Source organism: Schistocerca nitens, chromosome 3, assembly GCF_023898315.1.
Source record: "Schistocerca nitens isolate TAMUIC-IGC-003100 chromosome 3, iqSchNite1.1, whole genome shotgun sequence".
Lineage (NCBI taxonomy): Eukaryota > Metazoa > Arthropoda > Insecta > Orthoptera > Acrididae > Schistocerca > Schistocerca nitens.
Window position 1 is genome coordinate 382216022 of NC_064616.1, and position 19963 is coordinate 382235984.

The 19963-nt window shown below is 38.9% G+C and overlaps 1 protein-coding gene across 1 annotated transcript in view; it reads left to right on the forward strand.

Moving 5' to 3' along the window:
• Positions 1–19963, forward strand: part of LOC126249243 (liprin-alpha-1) — a 401613-nt gene that overhangs the window by 340466 nt on the left and 41184 nt on the right. Inside the window, exon 23 of the mRNA XM_049950901.1 lies at positions 11101–11364. Within this exon, the coding sequence (XP_049806858.1) occupies positions 11101–11364 (264 nt within the window). The remainder of the gene's footprint in view (positions 1–11100; positions 11365–19963) is intronic.

Consider the following 19963-nt stretch of genomic DNA (forward strand, 5'->3'; position numbering starts at 1 on the left):
CATTACTGCAGATGTGCCTGCCATGGGTGGCCGGGCAGTACGGGAGGGATGTTTTGGTGTAGAAGTGGAGGTACTGTTGATAATTGATGGTTTTGATGTGGACCGAGATGTGGATGGAGCTATCTGAGAGGAGGAGATCGACATCTAGGAAGTTGGCCCGATGGGTGGAGGAGGACCAGGGGAAGTGGATGGAAGAGAAAGTGTTGAGATTGTGAAGGAATGAGGATAAGATGTCCTAGCTTTTGGTCCAGATTATAAAGATGTCATCAATAAACCTGAACAAGACCAGGGTTTTGGGAAGCTAGAAATGTTTCCTCTAGGTGGCCCATGAAGAGGTTGGCACAGGAGGGTGCTATGCGGGTACCCATGGCTGTGCCACAAATTTGTTTGTATACCTTCTTCAAAGTTGAAGCAGTTATGGGTTAGCATGTAGTTGGTTAGGTGTATGAGGAATGAAGTGATAGCTTTTGGATCTTCAGGGCATTGGGAGAGGTCGTGTTCAATCATAGCAGGCCATGGGCATGAGGGATGTTGGTGTATAGGAAGGTTGCATCAAGAATGACAAGTGTCGACCGCTCGGGTAATGGTGTGGGGATGGTGGAGAGCTGGTGCAAGAAGTGATTGGTATCTTTAATGTGGGAGGCTAGGTTTTAGACAATTGGTTGCAAATGATGGTCAACAAGGGCTCAGTCTCTTACAGTGGGGGCACTGTAACCAGCCACAATGGGGCACCAAGGATTGTTAGGTTTGTGGATTTTGGGGAGCATGTTGAAGATGGGTGTCACTATTAAAGTTATTTGTGACATAATTGGATATTAATACAAACTAAATCTACCATTAGATGGTACATTAATGGCCAGTATTTTCATGTGGATCCCAAAATTATGTCTATGCATTTTATTAGGAACCAAAAATAGTAGTAAATGCAGAGGTGACAAAAGTCGTGGGATAATGATATGTACATATACAGAAGGTGGTAGTACAGCATATGTGAGGTATGAAAAGGCAGAGCATTGGCGGAGCTGTCATTTGTGCGTAGGTGATTCATGTGAAAAAATTTCTGGCATGATTATAGGCGCACAACAAGAACTAACAGGGAATGATGTTGGAGCTAGATGCATGGGACATTCAGTTTCAGAAATTGATGGGGAATTGGATATTCAGAGATCCACAGCATCAAGAATGTGGACAAGAAAACCAAATTTCAGGTATTACCTGTCACCACAGACAACATAGTGGCCGATCGCCTTCACTTCACAAAATCTAATTATAGCCAACATGTTAGGAGTATTGGTTTGATAATTTTAATCTGGCATTGGAGTGGAATGCTGATGCAAAATTTTAGTCCTTTCCCTTTCTATACATTTGTACAAAAACTTTCTTCTTGTTGTTGTACTTGATAATGGCTTAAGGCCAAAATCATGAGAGTAATATAAAATACAGAAATTTGTACAGTCAAAGGGCAGAAATATCATTCAAACACTTTCCATAACTGTTGTACATGGATATTCATCCATCCACACATTAGAGTAGTGACAACTTCATATGTTTTCCTGAGTAAATTTAGCTTCATCCATAAACAGAAAAATTCTGGAAACAGAGTCTTCCCTGTTGATCCATTGTGAATACAAGACAGTGGCTAGTCAAATACATACCATGGAAAATTGCTAAATGACCATGTATTTTGAGAAGTTATTTTATTTTATTTAGACAACCAGTTGCGGCATCTTGGTAATGCCATCTTCAGACACAATATGCACCTCATTTATGGACAATCAGATATATCAATACTAGCAGACTGTAGTATGTCAAGTCTTGTTGCCAAGTGTTTAGAGGAAACACTCGAATAACGAATTCACAGTATCCAGATACTGATGGCTCCAGTATGCGTATATCAATGTATCTGACTGTCTATATGTGAACTGCGTATTGAGCCTGAAGATGGCATTATTGAGATGCTGAAATGGTTATCTAAAGAAAAGAAAATAACTTCTCAAAATGTACACTGTTTGGTAATTTTCCTTGTGGAACATATATCAGAAAGACAGATTAGGGGCCATAGAAGGGAAGTTTTCATTACGGTATACAAAAATATTGTCTCTTCCAGTATTAAGGTTGAAGCTGAATGTGACAGTGAGGTTATCGGGTTGTGTATAACAGGTGTAGGTGAAACTAAGTTAATTGTTGGATTTTTTACCAGCCACCCAATTCCGCTGTGATAGTTCTAGAGTCATTCAAAGAAAGTCTATGGTCAATAGTGTGTAAATACCCAGATTATGCAATACTAATTGGAGATGACTTTAACCTGCTGCGTATAGAAAATTGCTAGCTTGTCAGTCCACATGCAGTGGAAATATCTTAGACCTTGGAACTACAAATAGGCCAGACCTTATTGACAATGTCAGTATAGAAACAGGGATTAGCGATTATGTCATTATTGCAGCTATTATTTACGAACGTTAATAAATCAGTCAAGAAGGTTAGGAGAGTGTTTCTGCTAGATAGAGCAGGTAAACAGTTATTAACATCTTACTTAGACAGTGAACTGGCATCATTTAGTACCAGTAAGATGGATGTAGAGGCATTATGAGCGAAGTTCAAGCAGATTGTAAATCATGGTCTGGAGAGCTGTGTGCCTAGTAAGTGGATAAAGGATGGAAAAGATACACCATGGTTTAATAACGAAATTCATAAGATGCTGAGGGAAACAGGCTGTTGCACTCTAGGGGACATACAAGTGATGACAAGCGAAGGTTGGTAGAGATTCGTGTGTCTGTGAAAAGATATATGCACAAAGCATACGACTACCAACGTCACATGTTAGCAAAAGATTTGTCGGACAACCCAAGAAAATTCTGGTTGTACATAAATTCCCTAAGCAGGTCTAAGGCTTCCATTCAGTCCCTCATTGACCAGTTTGGTGTAGCAGTTGAAGACAGCAAAAAAAAAAGCCAAGGTTTTAAATTTCACGTTCAAGAAATTGTTCATGCAGGAGAACTGTTCAAACATACTGTCATTTGACAATCGAACAGACCCCTGTATGGAATGGATGGCATTGAAATAAGCTTACTTGGCATAGGGAAGCAACCTAAAGAGTTGAAAACAATTAAATCACCAGGTCTGGATAGAATCCCAGTTCGACTTTACAAAGAGTACTGTATGGCATTGGCCCATTACCTAGCTTGCATTTATCATGAATCTCTTGCGCAGCACAAAGTCCCAGGTGACTGGAAAAAGTGCAGGTGATTCCAGTATATAAGAAAGGGAGAATGGACCTGCAAAATTATGGACCAATATCCTTAACTTCCGTTTGATGCAAAATCCTTGAACACATTCTCAGTTTGAATATAATAAACTATCTTGAGGCTAAGCAGCTGATGTCCACGAATGGTTTTAGAAACCAGCACTCATGCAAGACTCAGCTTGCCCTTTTCTCACATGATATACTGAGAACTATGAATCAAGGGCAACAGGCAAACCCCATATTTCTAGATTTCTGGAAAGCATTTGACACTGTGCCCCACTGAAGGCTGCTAACTAGGTGGTTGTTTGCTGATGACACTGTGGTGTACAGTAATGTGTCAAAGTTCAGTGACTGTAGGAAGATACAAGACGAATTACACAAAATTTCTAGTTAGTGGGATGAATGGCAGCTAACTGTAAATGTGGAAAAATGTAAGTTAATGCAGATGAGTAGGAAGAACAAACGTGTATTGTTTGGATACAGTATTACTAGTGTCCAGCTTGACACAGTCAAGTCGTTAAATATCTGGGCTTAACAGTGCAAAGCGATATGAGCTGGAACAAGCATGTGAAAATTATTGTGGAGAAGGCTAATGGTCAATGAGAGAATTTTAGGAAAGAGTGGTTCATCTGTAAAGGAGACTGAATGTAGGATGCTGGTGCGACCTGTTCTTGGGTGCTGCTCGAGTGTTTGGGATCTGTGCCAAGTTGGATTGAGGGAAGACACTGAAGCAGTTCAGAGGATGGCAGCTAAATTTTTTAATGGTAGGTTTGAACAAAATTTAAGTGTTATGGATATGCTTCGCAAACTTGAATGGGAATCCCTGGAGGAAAGGCAGCATTCTTTTTGGGAAACACTATTAAGAAAAACTGGCATTCGAAGCCAACTGCTGACCAATTCTGCTATCACCAACATACATCATGCATAAGGACCACAAAGATAAGATATGAGAAATTAGGATGTACAGTCAGTCATTATTCCCTTGCTCTGTTTGCGAGTAGAACAGTAGCGGAAATGAATAGTAGTGGTACAGGGTACCCTCTGCCATGTACCTTATGGTGGCTTGTGGAGTGTATGTAGATGTAGATGTGGATGTAGGACAGAGAATCGTAGTTAGGCTGTTAAAGAAATGACTGTGCAAACTCTAGCTGAGATGGGTAATGGTTCCAAGGTCAGTACTCTGACAGGACTGAAAGGATGAAGCCATTACTCCACAACACATTTCACAGTAAACTACGATGAACACCAAACTCAATGGCAATTGCTCATGTGCTTTCCTTGGACCTATTCTCAAAGCATAACAGACCATGTTCCTCAGAGGTATGTGTAGGCACCATTCGTTGTTTGCTTGCATTGTCTCTGTGTACTATCAATGTCTCGATATTCCGACAGTGGATTGCAGTATTGTGGACATCTTCATGCAGGGAAATGTTTGCAGTACACTGGATGAGGCTCTTAGACTAGTGCTTTCAGCTACACTATAAACAAAGTGCATGTCCCACGGTTCTTTCCATGTGTAGCAGTCCATATTATGTACTGGGGCTGTCAAGCAGACCCTACAGGGCTACATGTTATTTGCTATATTCTGTTCATCATAAGAATAAACCTTATGTAAACATTACACTCTGTATTCTTCTGTGTTTTCTGGAACTAATACAGGACAACAGCTTCATCAGCGAATTTAACTTGGGAAGCACTGGCCACCCACCTAGTCCAACTAATCTGCGGTGGTGTGAACAGTTGCAGTAAATATGTAAAGAGAGATGAGTAGAGAACACTATAGCCTTGACTGTCATTTAGTTTTAACAGGAAGAAATAATGGTAGAACTCAGGCGATACGCATCTTAGGTGACCTGAAGGAAAACATGCTGATGATCTTAAGTAACGTAGTACTGTAATTAAAAATGAGATTAATGAAAATTCCAGACTTCAACAAGGATAATTTTTCTACATGAGCTATGTGCAGCGTAAAAGCAAACAGCTGGAATTTCACCATTTAGTTAAATATTGAAGCCACTGAAGGTATTACAGTCAGTCGTCTGGTAATCTCTGAACTACTTTCATATCGGTCTCCAAGGAAAGTGGTACATTTCAGTACTGCTATGCTGGTAATGAGACAATCAACAACAGAATCCCAAGCCACCAAAATGTCCACATTTCCTCCTCCTTTTCTTTTATGACATGCTCTTGTGCATTTCGCTATCGTTCGGCAGTGACATGTCACAAAGCTTTATTCATTAGTTCCAGTAAGTTTGGCTGGTTAAATGTCTTGTTATTTCTCTTGACAGGTCCATTAACTTGGCTCTAGATCAAATCTATTGGGTTCAGATAGTGGTGGTATGGTTACAACTGTAAAAATGTAGCATTTGTACAGTGTGCTCGACACCATGAAAATTGTTTTCTGTGTTTCTATGATGCTTATCACTTTGGCTCGTGTGAGACCATATCTGTCCTATAAAACAGTGGGCATGTTCAAGCAATGAGTATTTGATTTTTCATTTTTCTCCAAAAAGTGTCATTGTGTAATGTTTTGTTAACTTCAAAATCTGTAACAATTTTTTATAATATATTGATAATTCAGAATCTGTATTTGGAATGAAAACCAGAATTCTGCATGTGAGATGTAATTAGAAACCAGAAGATGTGCATTTTCCTTGAAAAAATGATGGTTAAGTATGAGTTAATTACCACATACTGATTAATTTCATATTTAAATGATTTAGGTATTCAAATGCAACAGAAAAAATTGTTGATCACCACAGGTTTCGAACCACCATCCAGCAGCCCGCTCAGTTATCGAACGATTACACTACCAATTACACCAAGATTACAATTAAAATTTTGTCTCTTATATTTATTCTAGCGTGTTTCTCAACAAACGTTAAACCTCGATTTTCTCTGTAATGTTGTGAAAAACATTAAGAACAACTTATTTCTAGCCATTAACAGTGTTTGGCGTGCATTTCACTATGAAGCAGGTAGCAGTGTCCTCTATTTTTGCGATGCATATGGACAGTGAGACAATCAGAGCACAAGCAGCACTTACAGAGACTGTGACTGTATACAATTTTTGAAATAAAAATTACATTGCTAAAGTATGATTAACGAAAACGTTGATGGCTGTTAATATATCAGAATGTCTTAAAGTTTCATTTACAGTGACTCACTAATAAAATATGTAATACATAAGTTGGATCTACTTCCAAGAGTGGAAGAACATCAGTGTACGAGAGCTACATCTGCTGACCAATCATCACGTTTGTGTTTGTTTACATCAGGTTTATTCTTATGATGAAGGGAGTATAGCTCGGCGCAAACTTCAGGACATCACAACAAACCAAATTTGGTTTGACGATATTTAAAGAAGGCCCTTATTTTCTTTGCCATGTGGGTATTCTTATGAATGCTTAGTGCACACTCAGTCTGTGTTTATGATAGTTTGTTTCTGAATGAAATATATTTGTCGTCAACTCTGTAATAATATCTGTATAGTTGTGACGTTACAGAATAAAGGCATACAAAGTGAGGCATCTAAGACAAGCCACCCCAGGTGTGCCCAGAATGAAAAAATGGCAAATCTCCAGACTTCCACAAGTAATTTTTATAGTTTACAGTCTCTGAATTATGACGCCAACTTTGTGTTTTTCTGGTGGGACTGTATACTTTTTCTGTGGCAACTGAAAAAGCTCCTAAGAGAATTCAGTGAAATAACATGTATTGGAATTGATCAAATAGTATCAGGAGAACAGTGCTGCAAACCAATCGCGTGCCGTCAGGAGGTGATATTCTACAGATGTCTGCCCCACTGTACAAAATGTGAGCAAGCACGTAACTCAGGTAGGGTTCCTGTGTTCACCAACACAGCTGGCACATCAAGCACTGAAAATATTGACTTTGAGCATTGTTATACACTGTAAAATCATTCCAGAGAAACAATACTGCTTGTTGACTTTCATGTGTAGTTAATGGCAGCACAGGTCCTTGTTACAAGGCAGTTCATGCTTTTGGGAGCCATCAGTGTTTCCTAATAGATCTCATGTTTTAATTTTCATCTCAGATGAAAGTAGAAATGTTACATTTGATGAGTGTGCAGATCGTTTTGCATTCCTTGAATAATCATTCCAATTCTCTCCAAAGGTTCTCATAAGGGTGTCTGTTATGACATGTGCTGAATGGGAGGGACATCCATCATGTTGGTGCCACACTGATTGCCCTATGTCCAGTGGGCTGTCTTCCAATAACTATGGCAGCAGCATGTCTTAGGAACCCAAAATACTTGAGTGTATTTAGATTCCCGTCAATAAAACAGAGACTGATAATGCATGCTTTGAAAAAATGCACCAAAAGTTGCATCATTTGCTTTTTGTGTGACTTGCTAAAATGCTAGTTACATTACTTTCATCAGTTGCTCTTCCTTCTCATTGCCATATTTTATCCTCCGCACTTCCAGTTACTAGAACTTTTGTTATAATGTTTGCAAAGACAGATCGTGAGTGCTTGGTGTGATCTTGATAGTCTTCAGCATACAATCACACTGCTGTTCTAATAGTTTGGTGACATTTACCATAGATGATATTTATTTTTCAGACTGTCATATACATTGTGAATGTATTAGTAGCTTTATGGGCAAGTTATCAGATTGGTACAATAATGGAACACAGACTGTTGGGCTTCAAGCACACATGTAAATGCTAGAACCATACCTGAGTTACGTGTTCTCGGGACAGTGGTTTGCAGCACTGTTATCTTGATACTATTTGATCAAGTCCCATACGTGTTATGTCATTGCAGTTCTCTTACAAGCTTCTTTCAAATTCCATAGAAAAAAGTATATAGATTCATTTGAAAAATCAATGTGGATGTTGTAATTCAGCGACTATAAATAATAAAAATTTGTTGCAAACATCAGGAAATTTGCCCTGTTGTCTGCTGTAACTTGCCAAAAACTGCTTGATATGTTTATTCATTTTGGATATATATGAGAGTGGCCTGTCTCAACTGCCTCACACTCTATATTCACTAGAAAAAATTAAAAATATAGGTAGAAAATCACTGAGAGCGGAAAAAGAAGCATTGGCTACATTTAATCTCCATTAATAATCACCAGAATTCAAGTGCTTATACAAAAACATCATAAGAAAAGTATCACTACTTTGTAGAGCTGCATATAGAAATGATAAAATAACTGCTTATAGTAAGAAAGTTCTGGCAGAATGCAAATAATGTAGGAGTAAAGGAGACCACTCACCTAATAGCAGTGGCATTAAGCTGATGATGATAGGCACACATGAAAGAGAGAGAAATCTTGTTACCTTTCAGAATAAATTGTTTGATGAACTTGAGTACAAATACATACCCAAAACACACATCCATCACAGGTCTGAGTAAGCTGCTTCCCCCACCACATAAAACCAGCTCATGACTACTGCACATGCTGATGTCAGAAATCATGCCACATCTCACTGACTACTTGTCAGGTGTTAAAAGTGGGTAAAAATAATTGAGTTTTAGTGCTAATTTCAGTCTTTTTGGGCATTTTTTGATGTTTGCCAGTTTTGATGTTACTTGTTACCAGTTTTGTGCTGTTTTTGATCAATACCAGAGTTATTTTTGGCCAGTTCAAGAGTTAGTTTTTGCTAATTTTGGTGTTATTTTCTGTCAACTTATTTTACAAGTATGTTCTTTATTTTTGTCTTATGTTGAAAATGAAAATATACCTGTCAGTTGAATTATATTTGCTAACACCACACATTACATTTATTTTTGTTATTGGTAAACAGTGAAACATTTGTGTTAAGCCTGTTAAATCTAATCAATTAATCATCCAACTGCCACTAATTTTCTGGTTTTCCTGTATTAAATTGTGCACTGGTTTTATTTGATAATTAGAATAGCTATAAGGATTATATCAAAGGAGTGTAACAAGAAAACCAAAGCCTGAATTTAGAAGTAATTATTTATTGACATTTAATATTTGTAATGTGGGAAATGTGACAGTTGTGTTCATTTTAAACCCTAGAGAAACTTCTTTATAATTTTTCTGAGTAAGGTATATCCTGAAGCAAGGCTCCATACACAAGCCCACATTGCAGTCTTTGCTCCATGTTCTTGTTTCTGTATTTTTGTCCCATCAGCATTTCTTTGACAACAACATACAGCACACCTTCTTTGAGGTTTCCTAGTATGCATACTTACTGGTTTCGTTTGCCAGGATACAAATCAAAATGTTGTCAAAAAATTTATTTTCAAGTGGTGCAGTATTTGTATCTAAATTTGTTGTTACTTTCAGGCTTCAGATAAAAGGGCAACCTGGAGGAGTTTGAGGAAAATTACTCAAGTCAGTTTCATTCCATGTGTGAAAACTTGCAATTCCAACATCTCTCTCTGATTGTTCATTTCTGTCACTGAAGTTTTCCTCAGAGCTGCTGTTGGCACTTCCCAAATTTGTAGAGTCTTCACTGAATTCATTGTATTCAGTATAATCACCCTCATCACCAAAGTATCCAGCTTGTTTCGACATATTGTGAGAATATAGTCTCACTGTCAACGTCGCTGCTGCACAGCAAAATATAAATTGTTACAATCTCTCCCATAGTTGAGGAGATTCCACAGCTGTTGAGTGATAATTGAAGAAATAATTTCAACACAACTGCATTATTGTATTGTCACTAATGGTTTCAGACAATCACATCGATTTTCAAGTGACATCCAGTGGTTGAAAATAACAACTTTCATTATACAGTATGAAGTAATATAATACATCTGATTCAACTTGCAGTGCAAACATGTTTTTCTAATAAGAGGGCAAATTGTAGTTTAGTGGAAAATCATGTTTACGGATTTTTTGTGCTGCTTAGACATAAATTTCATAATATTACCATAAATTGTTAGCAACATTTTGTTGGTCAACATTTTGTTGCTTACAAGTGTATGACAGCTGGTGTATCTTATGGTGCTGTCAGATATGTCATAACGTGTCCATTTCTGTTGACTGTGACACTTGAGAACGTGTAAAATCTGACTCCTGATGTTCCAGAGAAATAGAAAAAGATTCAACAGGAGAATAGTAATTTCCGGCTTACAAATAGCCCAGGAGTTATACCCAGCATGATAGCAGCATGCCCTGCAGAATCATACAGAAAGTGCTGAGCACGCACATGTGTGTCAGCCTGGCTAGATGGTTAAAGAAACCATTACTCTCCTACCAAACACTGTGAAAGTTTCCTAAAGGAAAATTATCATGAGTTCCTAGTTCTCTTCCAACAAAAGCCACCATATTAACACTTCACTAAAGTGTGAAAAGAGGAACATGGAAGCCACACTACATTCACTGAAGTTGCACACATTTGACAGTCTCTACATTTTCTGCTGGTATTGAAAGTTGCTTTTCCACTCTAAATTCTGACAGGATTTTTATCCCTTCAGAATACTTACACTACAGACAGATATCATACCAGGTATACATTATTCTTTCCTTGCCATATCATAAAAAGAGTTCACCATAGTCATCCAAAGGTTGAAACAAGAACGTATAGTTGTGAACACAGACTACCATAGTTATTGTCTGCATTTTTTGAGCAGCACAGAAGAAATACTATGTAAATTCTCATGCAAAATTTGTAAATTTCATATGAAATAAGAAGTTTATGTCCCTCCTGCCTTTTATTTTACTTGTATTAATCCTTTATTTGAATTGCAATAAGTTTTGTTTCCCTGTTTGTTTTTATTTTTTTATTTTGCATGTCTTCTTAGAGCTTTGTTGTTGTTTTCTTGTTAAATATAAATACATTATTTTGTGTTACTCCTTTCTATGCATAGTTGTGATATACATGTAACAAGTGGAATTTGTTTTACAGCAACCCGCTTCACAGGCTGAAACTCCGACTGGCCATTCAGGAGATGGTTTCTCTGACAAGTCCATCAGCACCAAAGACATCACGTACCACATTAGCATTTGGAGATATGAATCATGAATGGGTGGGGAATGCATGGTTACCTTCCCTGGGCCTGCCACAATATCGCACAACCTTCATGGAATGTCTAGTGGATGCTCGTATGCTCGATCATCTTAATAAAAAAGACTTACGTGGACAGTTGAAGATGGTGGACAGTTTCCACAGGTAAGCAGAAATGGCCAAAATGTTTTTTTTTTTTTGACTGAATATAAAATGTTCACCAACTGAATTGCATAAAAAATGTGTTACTGGTAAAGCACAGACTCACCGTCCTTTTATGTGATTTCCTCCATTCAGTCAAATTTAAATTTATATCTTCCCTATTTCAGTCTTGCACCATTTAGAAACATCTGCTACGGTTAGCTATTCATAACAGATTGGGTTCTTCTTATGACTGGGTTAATTACAAAACACACACACACACACACACACACACACACACAACAACCAGGATTAAAGATGCCAAGGGATTAAACATAAATTTCCTAAACAAAAAACTTAATATAATTGTATAGATGAAAAATCTACTCATCAAGTGGTGGCAGAAAAACACACACATAAAGGTTAAAGAAATGAGCAAGCTTTTGGAGCCAGTGGCTCCTTCTTCTGGCAGAAGGCCACTTAGTGAGTAGATTTTTCTGCTTATCCAATTATATAATATTTTCGAAATTTGACTATTTTCATTGATATAAATGGAGACGTGGTTGACAATATGAACATTTTTGAGGAATAACTGGAAAAAACTAGAAGTAGATAGTGTGGAGATGGTTTTTTTAGTCTTAAGTCGGAGCATTCATAATAAAACGAACTTTATGACTAATATAGAAAATATCACAGGTCTGTGTTTTGCTGATAGAAAAATATACAGATGTAGAATGTGAAAATATATAAATCAGAAAACACAAAATATACCTTATGGTTCTTTTAATAAAAATCCCTTATTCTTACAGATCATAGTATTGAGTTAACTGAATCTTCCATTGGTTCTTGGTAGCCAACAGTACAATAAATGGAAAGCACTAGTTTGCTTTGGTTCTACAGTATTACTTTTATTGTGTTAGCCAATTTTCGGCTTACAAGGCCATCTTCAGACATTTACTGACTATTGTCACCAAAGAAGTTACAATGTTTGTTAACAACATTGGAGAAGAAGTTACATGCGAGAAACATACAGTGAATAGTATCTTTGACAGAGTGTGGTAATGCAATGTGAAAAGTAAATAGGTAAATGGTAAATAAATATAAAGGGAGTAAACAGGAAAAAACTTTAACACAAAACTGGAACAGCAAGCCTAAATAACAGTTTATATTAATAAAAATACCAATAAAATAAAATTAGTACTTGATAAGGCTACTTCAGGAAGTATAAAACATGGAGAGTGATGCAGTAGGTGTAAAAGATGAAGAATGATACACAAAACAATTAAAAGATAGAATAATCACTGTAGCTACAGAATATATGAGGAACTTAAGCAATATCCATAAAATAAACAGAAATGGATAAATTCAGGAAAATGGAAGTGTGTCAGGGAACTCACAGTAAATTTCATCTTTGAGAATGTGGTGGTATTGTATTTTAAATAAAAAGTAAAAAGTTGAACAATATACAAATATAAAAGGAACAAACAAGAAAAATATTAACCCTATACTCAAAACTGTGCCTATCTAACAGTTTTCATTAAATAAATGAACCAAGTAAAATAAAAACAGTATTGGTCAAAACTACAAGAAAGTGCTAATAAACATATATCTGCTAACAAATATCTTTTTAGTATGGGCCAATTTACTTACGTTAGATTATTTAATACTCACTGGCATAGATTGTCGTGTTAGATGTTGTTGCTGATTTCTAATTGATTGTGTACTTTTATGCACTGGCTGTGATACTACTGTCTGTCACAGTAGTTACAAATGTGTCTTAGGTCATCCATTTGTTATATACATATTGAGGTTATACTGGTCACAGAGCAGTCTCGGTGATTCCATATAGTATGAATAACATTAACATTAAATTTCAGTCCTGTTTTTTTGACATGGAAATGATTGACATGGTAATGATTCCAGAAATTTATAGGCACAATATTATTAACTACAACAACAAGAAATTATGATACATCTTATAAAATTCGCATGCTCGATCTGCATTTACATAGGTAGAAGATTATCCTGAAACAAGTGTGTGAAGAACTGCAGCTGCAGAAGTCAGAAGTAATGTTCTTGTATGATGAAGTCTGCGTGAGCAGTTACTTTATCCATAATGTCACGACATAACCACACTCAAGTTCAATCCCAAAGGAGGGTTGTCAGTGAAACTACAACACTTAGCAATGAAAACATATTTATTATGAACACCAGCGTCTGAACAAAGCAGAACTGAATGCTTAGATGTGAAGTGCAGCTATTTATACTAACATCAAATGTCCCAGAACGCTGGTATTTATACAAACGTCAAATATCCCAGAATGTACAAACATGACAAACATGAGAAATTACAAAATCGTTCCACAAATGATAAATACTAAATAACAAATAGTTGATAATGGTGTTGTCCTTAGCACATCTTGCAGTGACACTAACCACTACCCCACACTGCGTGCAGCACAGCTTATGGCATTTCTCCCTCCCTTGGAGAAACAGTAGTGACCAGCTGTTTCAGAAGTTGTCATTTAAGTGAACTACAACACCATGGATATGGATGTTGTCAGTGGTCCTCTGTATGGTAGCACTGGCAGATCCTCACATTTTGGTTGTGTTACCACATACTCTTCACTACATATGATGGAAATTGGAGGTAGCCCCTCCCATCAAAGCTTTGCGATCTTTGAGGGCATCTTCAGTTTCCTTGAATGAGAACCCCCATCTCGATTTGTGTCCCAAAACTGTGATAGGCTCGGTATGTAGGATATTGACGATGTCTCTATGCTTTTTTTTCTTGATGAAGGGCCAGAATCCCTGACTTTGTATGTGACATTGTATAAGTGGCAAAGGTTAGGATACAGCCTAAAGTAGCACATAATAACTTTTCCAATAGTCCTACTTTCCGTTCAGGTGAAAAAATCCATACCAAGTCTCCCAGGCTGGATCGTATTGACCAGTGCATGGCATAATAGTGTTCTCAGTCTTTCTCCTGGTATTCATGGTCTGTATGTGAGCCAGCTTCTTTGGCCCTGGTGATGGGGTGTTTCACTTAGTCATCCTGAGTATCATCCAGCTGAAACAGAATCAGTGTATAGGTTAGCGTTTTGACCTTGTGGCTATGGAGCCTGTGAAGCCTGTTGCATTGTGCTTCACTTTGTTATATGTGAATGTCACGATGGCCAGTATTGTATTCCAGTCTCTCTGTTCAGCATCAAAGTACATCGAAAGCATATCTACCAACATCATACTAAAGCATTCTGTGAGGCCATTCATGTGTGGGAGACGGGCAGTTGTCATCTTGTTTATGATGTTGCAGTGTGAAATTACTTCTAATACTGCTCTTGACTGGAAAACTTTTCCATCATCAGAGACCATCACATAGGGTACTCAGTGTTTCAGAATAACCTCTTCTGCAAGGAACTTTCCAATTTCCAGAGCTTCAGGAGTCGACACAGGTTTGATGGCAGCATAACAGATGTGGTAGCCAGAAAGGACTATTATCCACTGATTCCTATTTGTTGACTTTGGGAACCTCCCAAAGAGTTAAATCCAGTTCATTGGCATGACGTAGCTGCAGAAGGAATTTGTACCAAATGCTCTGAAGGCAACTGCGGCATGTGCCTCTGTTTCTGGCACTCCTTACACTGATTCACATACTGTCTAATGAGTTGGTAGAGACCTGGCCATTGATACCTGTGTCTAGTTCTGTCTAGAATCTCTACAAATCCCATGTGTTCAGCTGTTGGAGCTTCATGGCAATACTTTGGGATAGCTGGCCATAGCTGAGCTGGGATGACGAGCAAGATTTATGCTTCACGCAATCTTAGTTCCCCTCCATTAATTAACTTGAATCGTCATTTGGTCAGTTCCGCATCATTTAAGACTTTTGTGGTTTTTAGAAGTGCTGGATATACCCTCTGTTCAGCAGCATTGTCATTTAGTGTAGCTATGACTAAGATTTCATGAAAGCTGCTGTGTTCTGCCAAAGGATTCCTTGAAAGGCAGTGGACATCCTTGTACTTGAGTGTGCATTTGTATACCACTGTGACACTGTACTCGTGAAGCCTCAGTGCACATCTTGCTTTTCAAGGCACCTTCAGGCTAGCAGCCAGTGTAGTGAATGGTGGCCTGTCACACTGATAAATGGTTCACCAAATAAATGCAGCCAGAACTCATTGATGGCACAAACAGCTCCAAGGCTCTCTTTCTCAGTTGTAGAGTAATTCATCTTGGAGAGTGCTCTTGGGCAGTACTCTGGAAGCATAAACACCTTCCTGAATTTGCACTAGAACTGCATCTATACCATAACTGCTAGCATCAGTGTGAAGTTCTGCCTTGGTAGTATTGTCATACAATGCTAGGCTTTCTGTTGGTCTTTTGTTCTGCTAGTAATAGATCCGATAACATTTTTATGTTGAATAAAGTGCACCACACTGCAGCAATTTATTTTTGATCTCTTCATATTTATTTACACACAGGAGCTTTAATATTTGAAGCAGGTTAGTGAATTATACCAGTTAGAACCATAGCAACAAGTTCACTTCTGGTAGGCTAACATGTTACTTTATATGGCTATACTGAATATTACATGGTGTGTACATTTTCTCTCTTGGGCAATGACTTAATAACTGCACGTTCTATAGTGTGTCACAGACTGGAACAGCCGGGAGTACCAATGGACTGAGGCTTCATGTACAAAGCTTGCATATTATAGATGCATGTAATATCAGAAACTGCTATTATTGAAATACAGTCTTACTATACGTTAGGTAGTAAGTTCCGAGAAAGTGAAATTTTGTAATTTGAATAATTAACAAAATCACAAGTTATTTTAATGAAAGTGGCCATTTTTGGAACCAGAAAAATCAGGGCTGCAGAACTATGGTACTGAATTGTGTAAATAACAACAGTTTAAGATTGGAACTTTCTAGAACACAAAAATTTTGAATATAAATAACTTTTGAAATACGAGGTTTTTGGAAAAGGTAAAATGTTTCTTGAAAAGGGGAGAATTAGAACTTTCAAATATGAACTATTAATTTAGAAACAGCAATTTTCTCATAGAGCCAATGGCCTTGCTATAGTGGTAACACTGGTTCCCGTCAGATCACCGAAGTTAGGCGCTGTCAGGCTGGGCTAGCACTTGGATGGGTGACCATCCAGTCTGCTGAGCGCTGTTGGCAAGCAGGATGCACTCAGCCATTGTGAGGCAAACTGAGGAGCTACTTGTTGAGGAGTTGTGGCTCCGGTCTTGTAAACTGACATATAGCCGGGAGAGCAGTGTGCTGACCACATGTCCCTCCGTATCCGCATCCAGTGATGCCTGTGGCTGAGGATGACGTGGTGGTCGGTCAGTACTGTTGGGCCTTCCAAGGCCTGTTCAGATGGAATGAAGTTTAGTTTAGTTTGGTTTTTATTTTCTCATAGAAGACTTCAGCATCACCTGGTTTGCCTGTAGCATACATCTTGAATATTCCTTTAAAGAAAATGTTTCCATAGAAACCAAATATACTGTTATCTTCACTAGTCTGAACACTATTCCATAAATAATAAATTTTAATGAAATACTGAATTGGTAAGAAATTATCTGTTTTGTGTAACTATCATGTATTTACAGGAAAGATCTGGTAGAATGTAAATACTTCAGGAGTAAAGCAGACCAGGAAAAAAAATGCTGGTTTTCAGAGCAATCCTTTCATGAGGTAGAGTGCACAGGTGCATGTGCACATGCCCAAACACGTGCATGTCCCCCCCCCCTTACACACACCTATGCCCTTATATGGTGTCAGCTGGACACACACTGCCACTGCTACATTTCAGTAAGTGGTCTACGTTGGGGATGGGGGCTGTTTTGGGTGAGGTGGGTAGGGGGGGGGGGGGGGGGAGATGGGTGGCTAGTGGCTCAGATGATGGAGGCAGCCAGTTTACTAACCAGGAATGTGGGAGGGATGGGTTGCAGGTGCACAGGTTAGGCATGTGGGCATAGTGGTTTGAGCCAGAGTAGAATGGCGCACGATGAAGGTGACGTGGTGGAGATGTGAATTGAGAGGGGGTGATAGGACAGAGGAATGGGAAACTGCTAGGTGGAGGGTGTGGGGCTAGTGGGTTACTGGAGCTTGAGACCAGGACAGTTACAGGAGCAAAGGATGTGTTGCAAGGATAACTCCCACCTGTGTAGTTTAGAGAAGCAGGTGGTGAAGGGAAGGATACAGACGGCCTGGGTTGTGAAGCAGCCATTGAAATTGAGCATTTTATGCTCAGCTACATCTAGTGCCACTGGGAAGTGAACTTTGTTATTGACAACAGTTTGGCGGTGGCCATTCATGCTGGTGGACAGCTCATTGGCAGGCGTACTGACATAAAAAGCTGTGTATTGTTTGCAGCGGAGTTGGTATATGACATGGCTGCTTTTACAGCTACCCTTGCCTCTGGTTGGGTAGGATAAGCCTGTGACAAGAATGGAGTAAGAAGTGCTGGGTGGGTGCATTTCAACAGGTCTAGCACCAGGGTGTTCCACAGGGATATGATATCTGTGGCAATGGGTTGGGAGTGGGAGTGGCGTAGGGTTGGACTAGGATGTTGTGTAGGTTCGGTGGCTGGCAGAACACCACTTTGGAAGGGCTGCAAGGGATCTGGGAAGGACGTCCCTCATTTCAGGGCATGATAATAAATAAAAAAAGTGCTGGTGAAGGAAAAGGTTCAGTTGTTAGTTCGGGGTGATATTGAATGGTGATGAGGGGGGAGGGACACTACTTTGTAGCTGTTTCTTGGGTGTGGTAGGTGGGAGGATTGGGGGTGTGTGAGAATACGGCATGAGAAACCTGTTTATATGGGGGGGGGGGGGTGTAGCACCTATCTGTGAAAGTCTTCGTGAGATCTTCAGCATACTGGGAAAGGGAGTGCTCATCACTGTACAAGTGTGTCATCCACTGTTGGTGGTGGCCACCCATCGGAGACCAGGTCACCTCTGAAAGCAGGTGTAATTTGCTCAGTTTCAATGACTGCTCCACAGCTCAGGCCATCTGGATCCTTCCCTCACCACCAGCTTCTCTAAACTAAGTGGACAGGAGTTTATCCTTACAACATGTCCTTCACTCCTGTAACTGTCCTGGCCTCAATCTCTAGTATCCCACACCCTCCACCCCACAGTTTTCCCTTGCTCTGTTGTACCACACCCTCCCAATTCATGTCTCTGCATCACATTCAGTGTGCACAGCTCTCCACTGGCACTGACACCCATCCATCACAAGCCTAGCCCGTAAACACGTGCCCCCTCGCCCAATCCCAACTTCCTCCTGCATTCCTAACCAACAAGCTAGCTGCCTCCCTTTTATCTGCTAGCCACCCACCCCCATCCCATCTCCCTGCGTCCTACCTTTGTCTCCCTCTACCCATCCTATCTGATACAACCCCAACGCTTCAGCCAGTGCTGTAAAGAGACAGTGTGTGTGTGTGTGTGTGTGTGTGTGTGTGTGTGTGTGTGTGTGTACTCTAGCTTGGAAAAGGATTACTCTGAGGGCTAGCAAGTTTTCTTTCTTTTTTTGTGTATGCCTGTCAATGGCTCAATGCTTCTGCTTTTCAGTGAATGGTCTCCTTTACTCCTGAAGTATCTGTATTGTATATTTACTGTTAATAAGAATATGTCAGAAACAAAACAAAATAAAATTGTGTCAGGAGTGGTGTAAGGAAATACAGGATAGTCCCAACTTGCTCTGTTACAAACTGCTGTTCACCCCCTGATGCTAGATTAATATTGACTTCACTACAGAAGCATTTACTAAAAATAAACAAGCCAATTACATGTGTAACAGTGGAGACCTGTTTATGAAAGACCTTTGTACTTCTCATACAGCTAGCAGTATTTTTTAAATCCTTGAAGCAAGAGAATTTGATATTTGTATGAGGAGTGACTAATAGAAATGCTTTGTTGTCTAGTGAATTTTTAGGGATTACCTGTTTTATGTTAAAAAGATATTGGACAGACAGTGAAAGGTGTTTTTTAGGTAAAACATGCATTTACTTTTTGTTTAGACTCTGTTTCATTTTCCAGTGAGCAGATTCAGTGACTGAAATGTGATTATGAAAATTTTCCAAAATACCCATCTGTGGCTGTCACAGCTATTGAATAGGATTGAAAACAGTTTGCAGCCACGAATTCATAAAAATGTGGGCATAGGTGGAAGTCAGAGGGTGCTGAATCTTAGGGATAGGGTGAACATTTCTGTTGGAGAGATGCATCGTCTTTTTGAAAGATCGTTGTTGTTATTATTATTATTATTATTGTTATTTTCAGTCCAAGTCTTTTCTCACATATTTTTTTCCCTCAAGTTGGTGAGATGTCGTGTGCAATAGTCATCTGATTTATTGAATTATTTGCGTGGAAGCCAATAAAAATAACACCTTTTACTTTAAAGAAAATGTTAGTGATTAACTTTTCTGATAGATGAAGTCAAATGCACATTTTTTCATTCAGGGTCACTAAATTTCATTGACTGCTGTTTTATTTTTGGGTGTGAAGTGGTATGAAGAGTAGACACAGGACAAATTGAGATTTGGGTCACTCCTGGAAGCATGCTTGGAGAGCCGAACTGGTTAAGGCAACTGCTCACCACAGGCGGTAAATCTG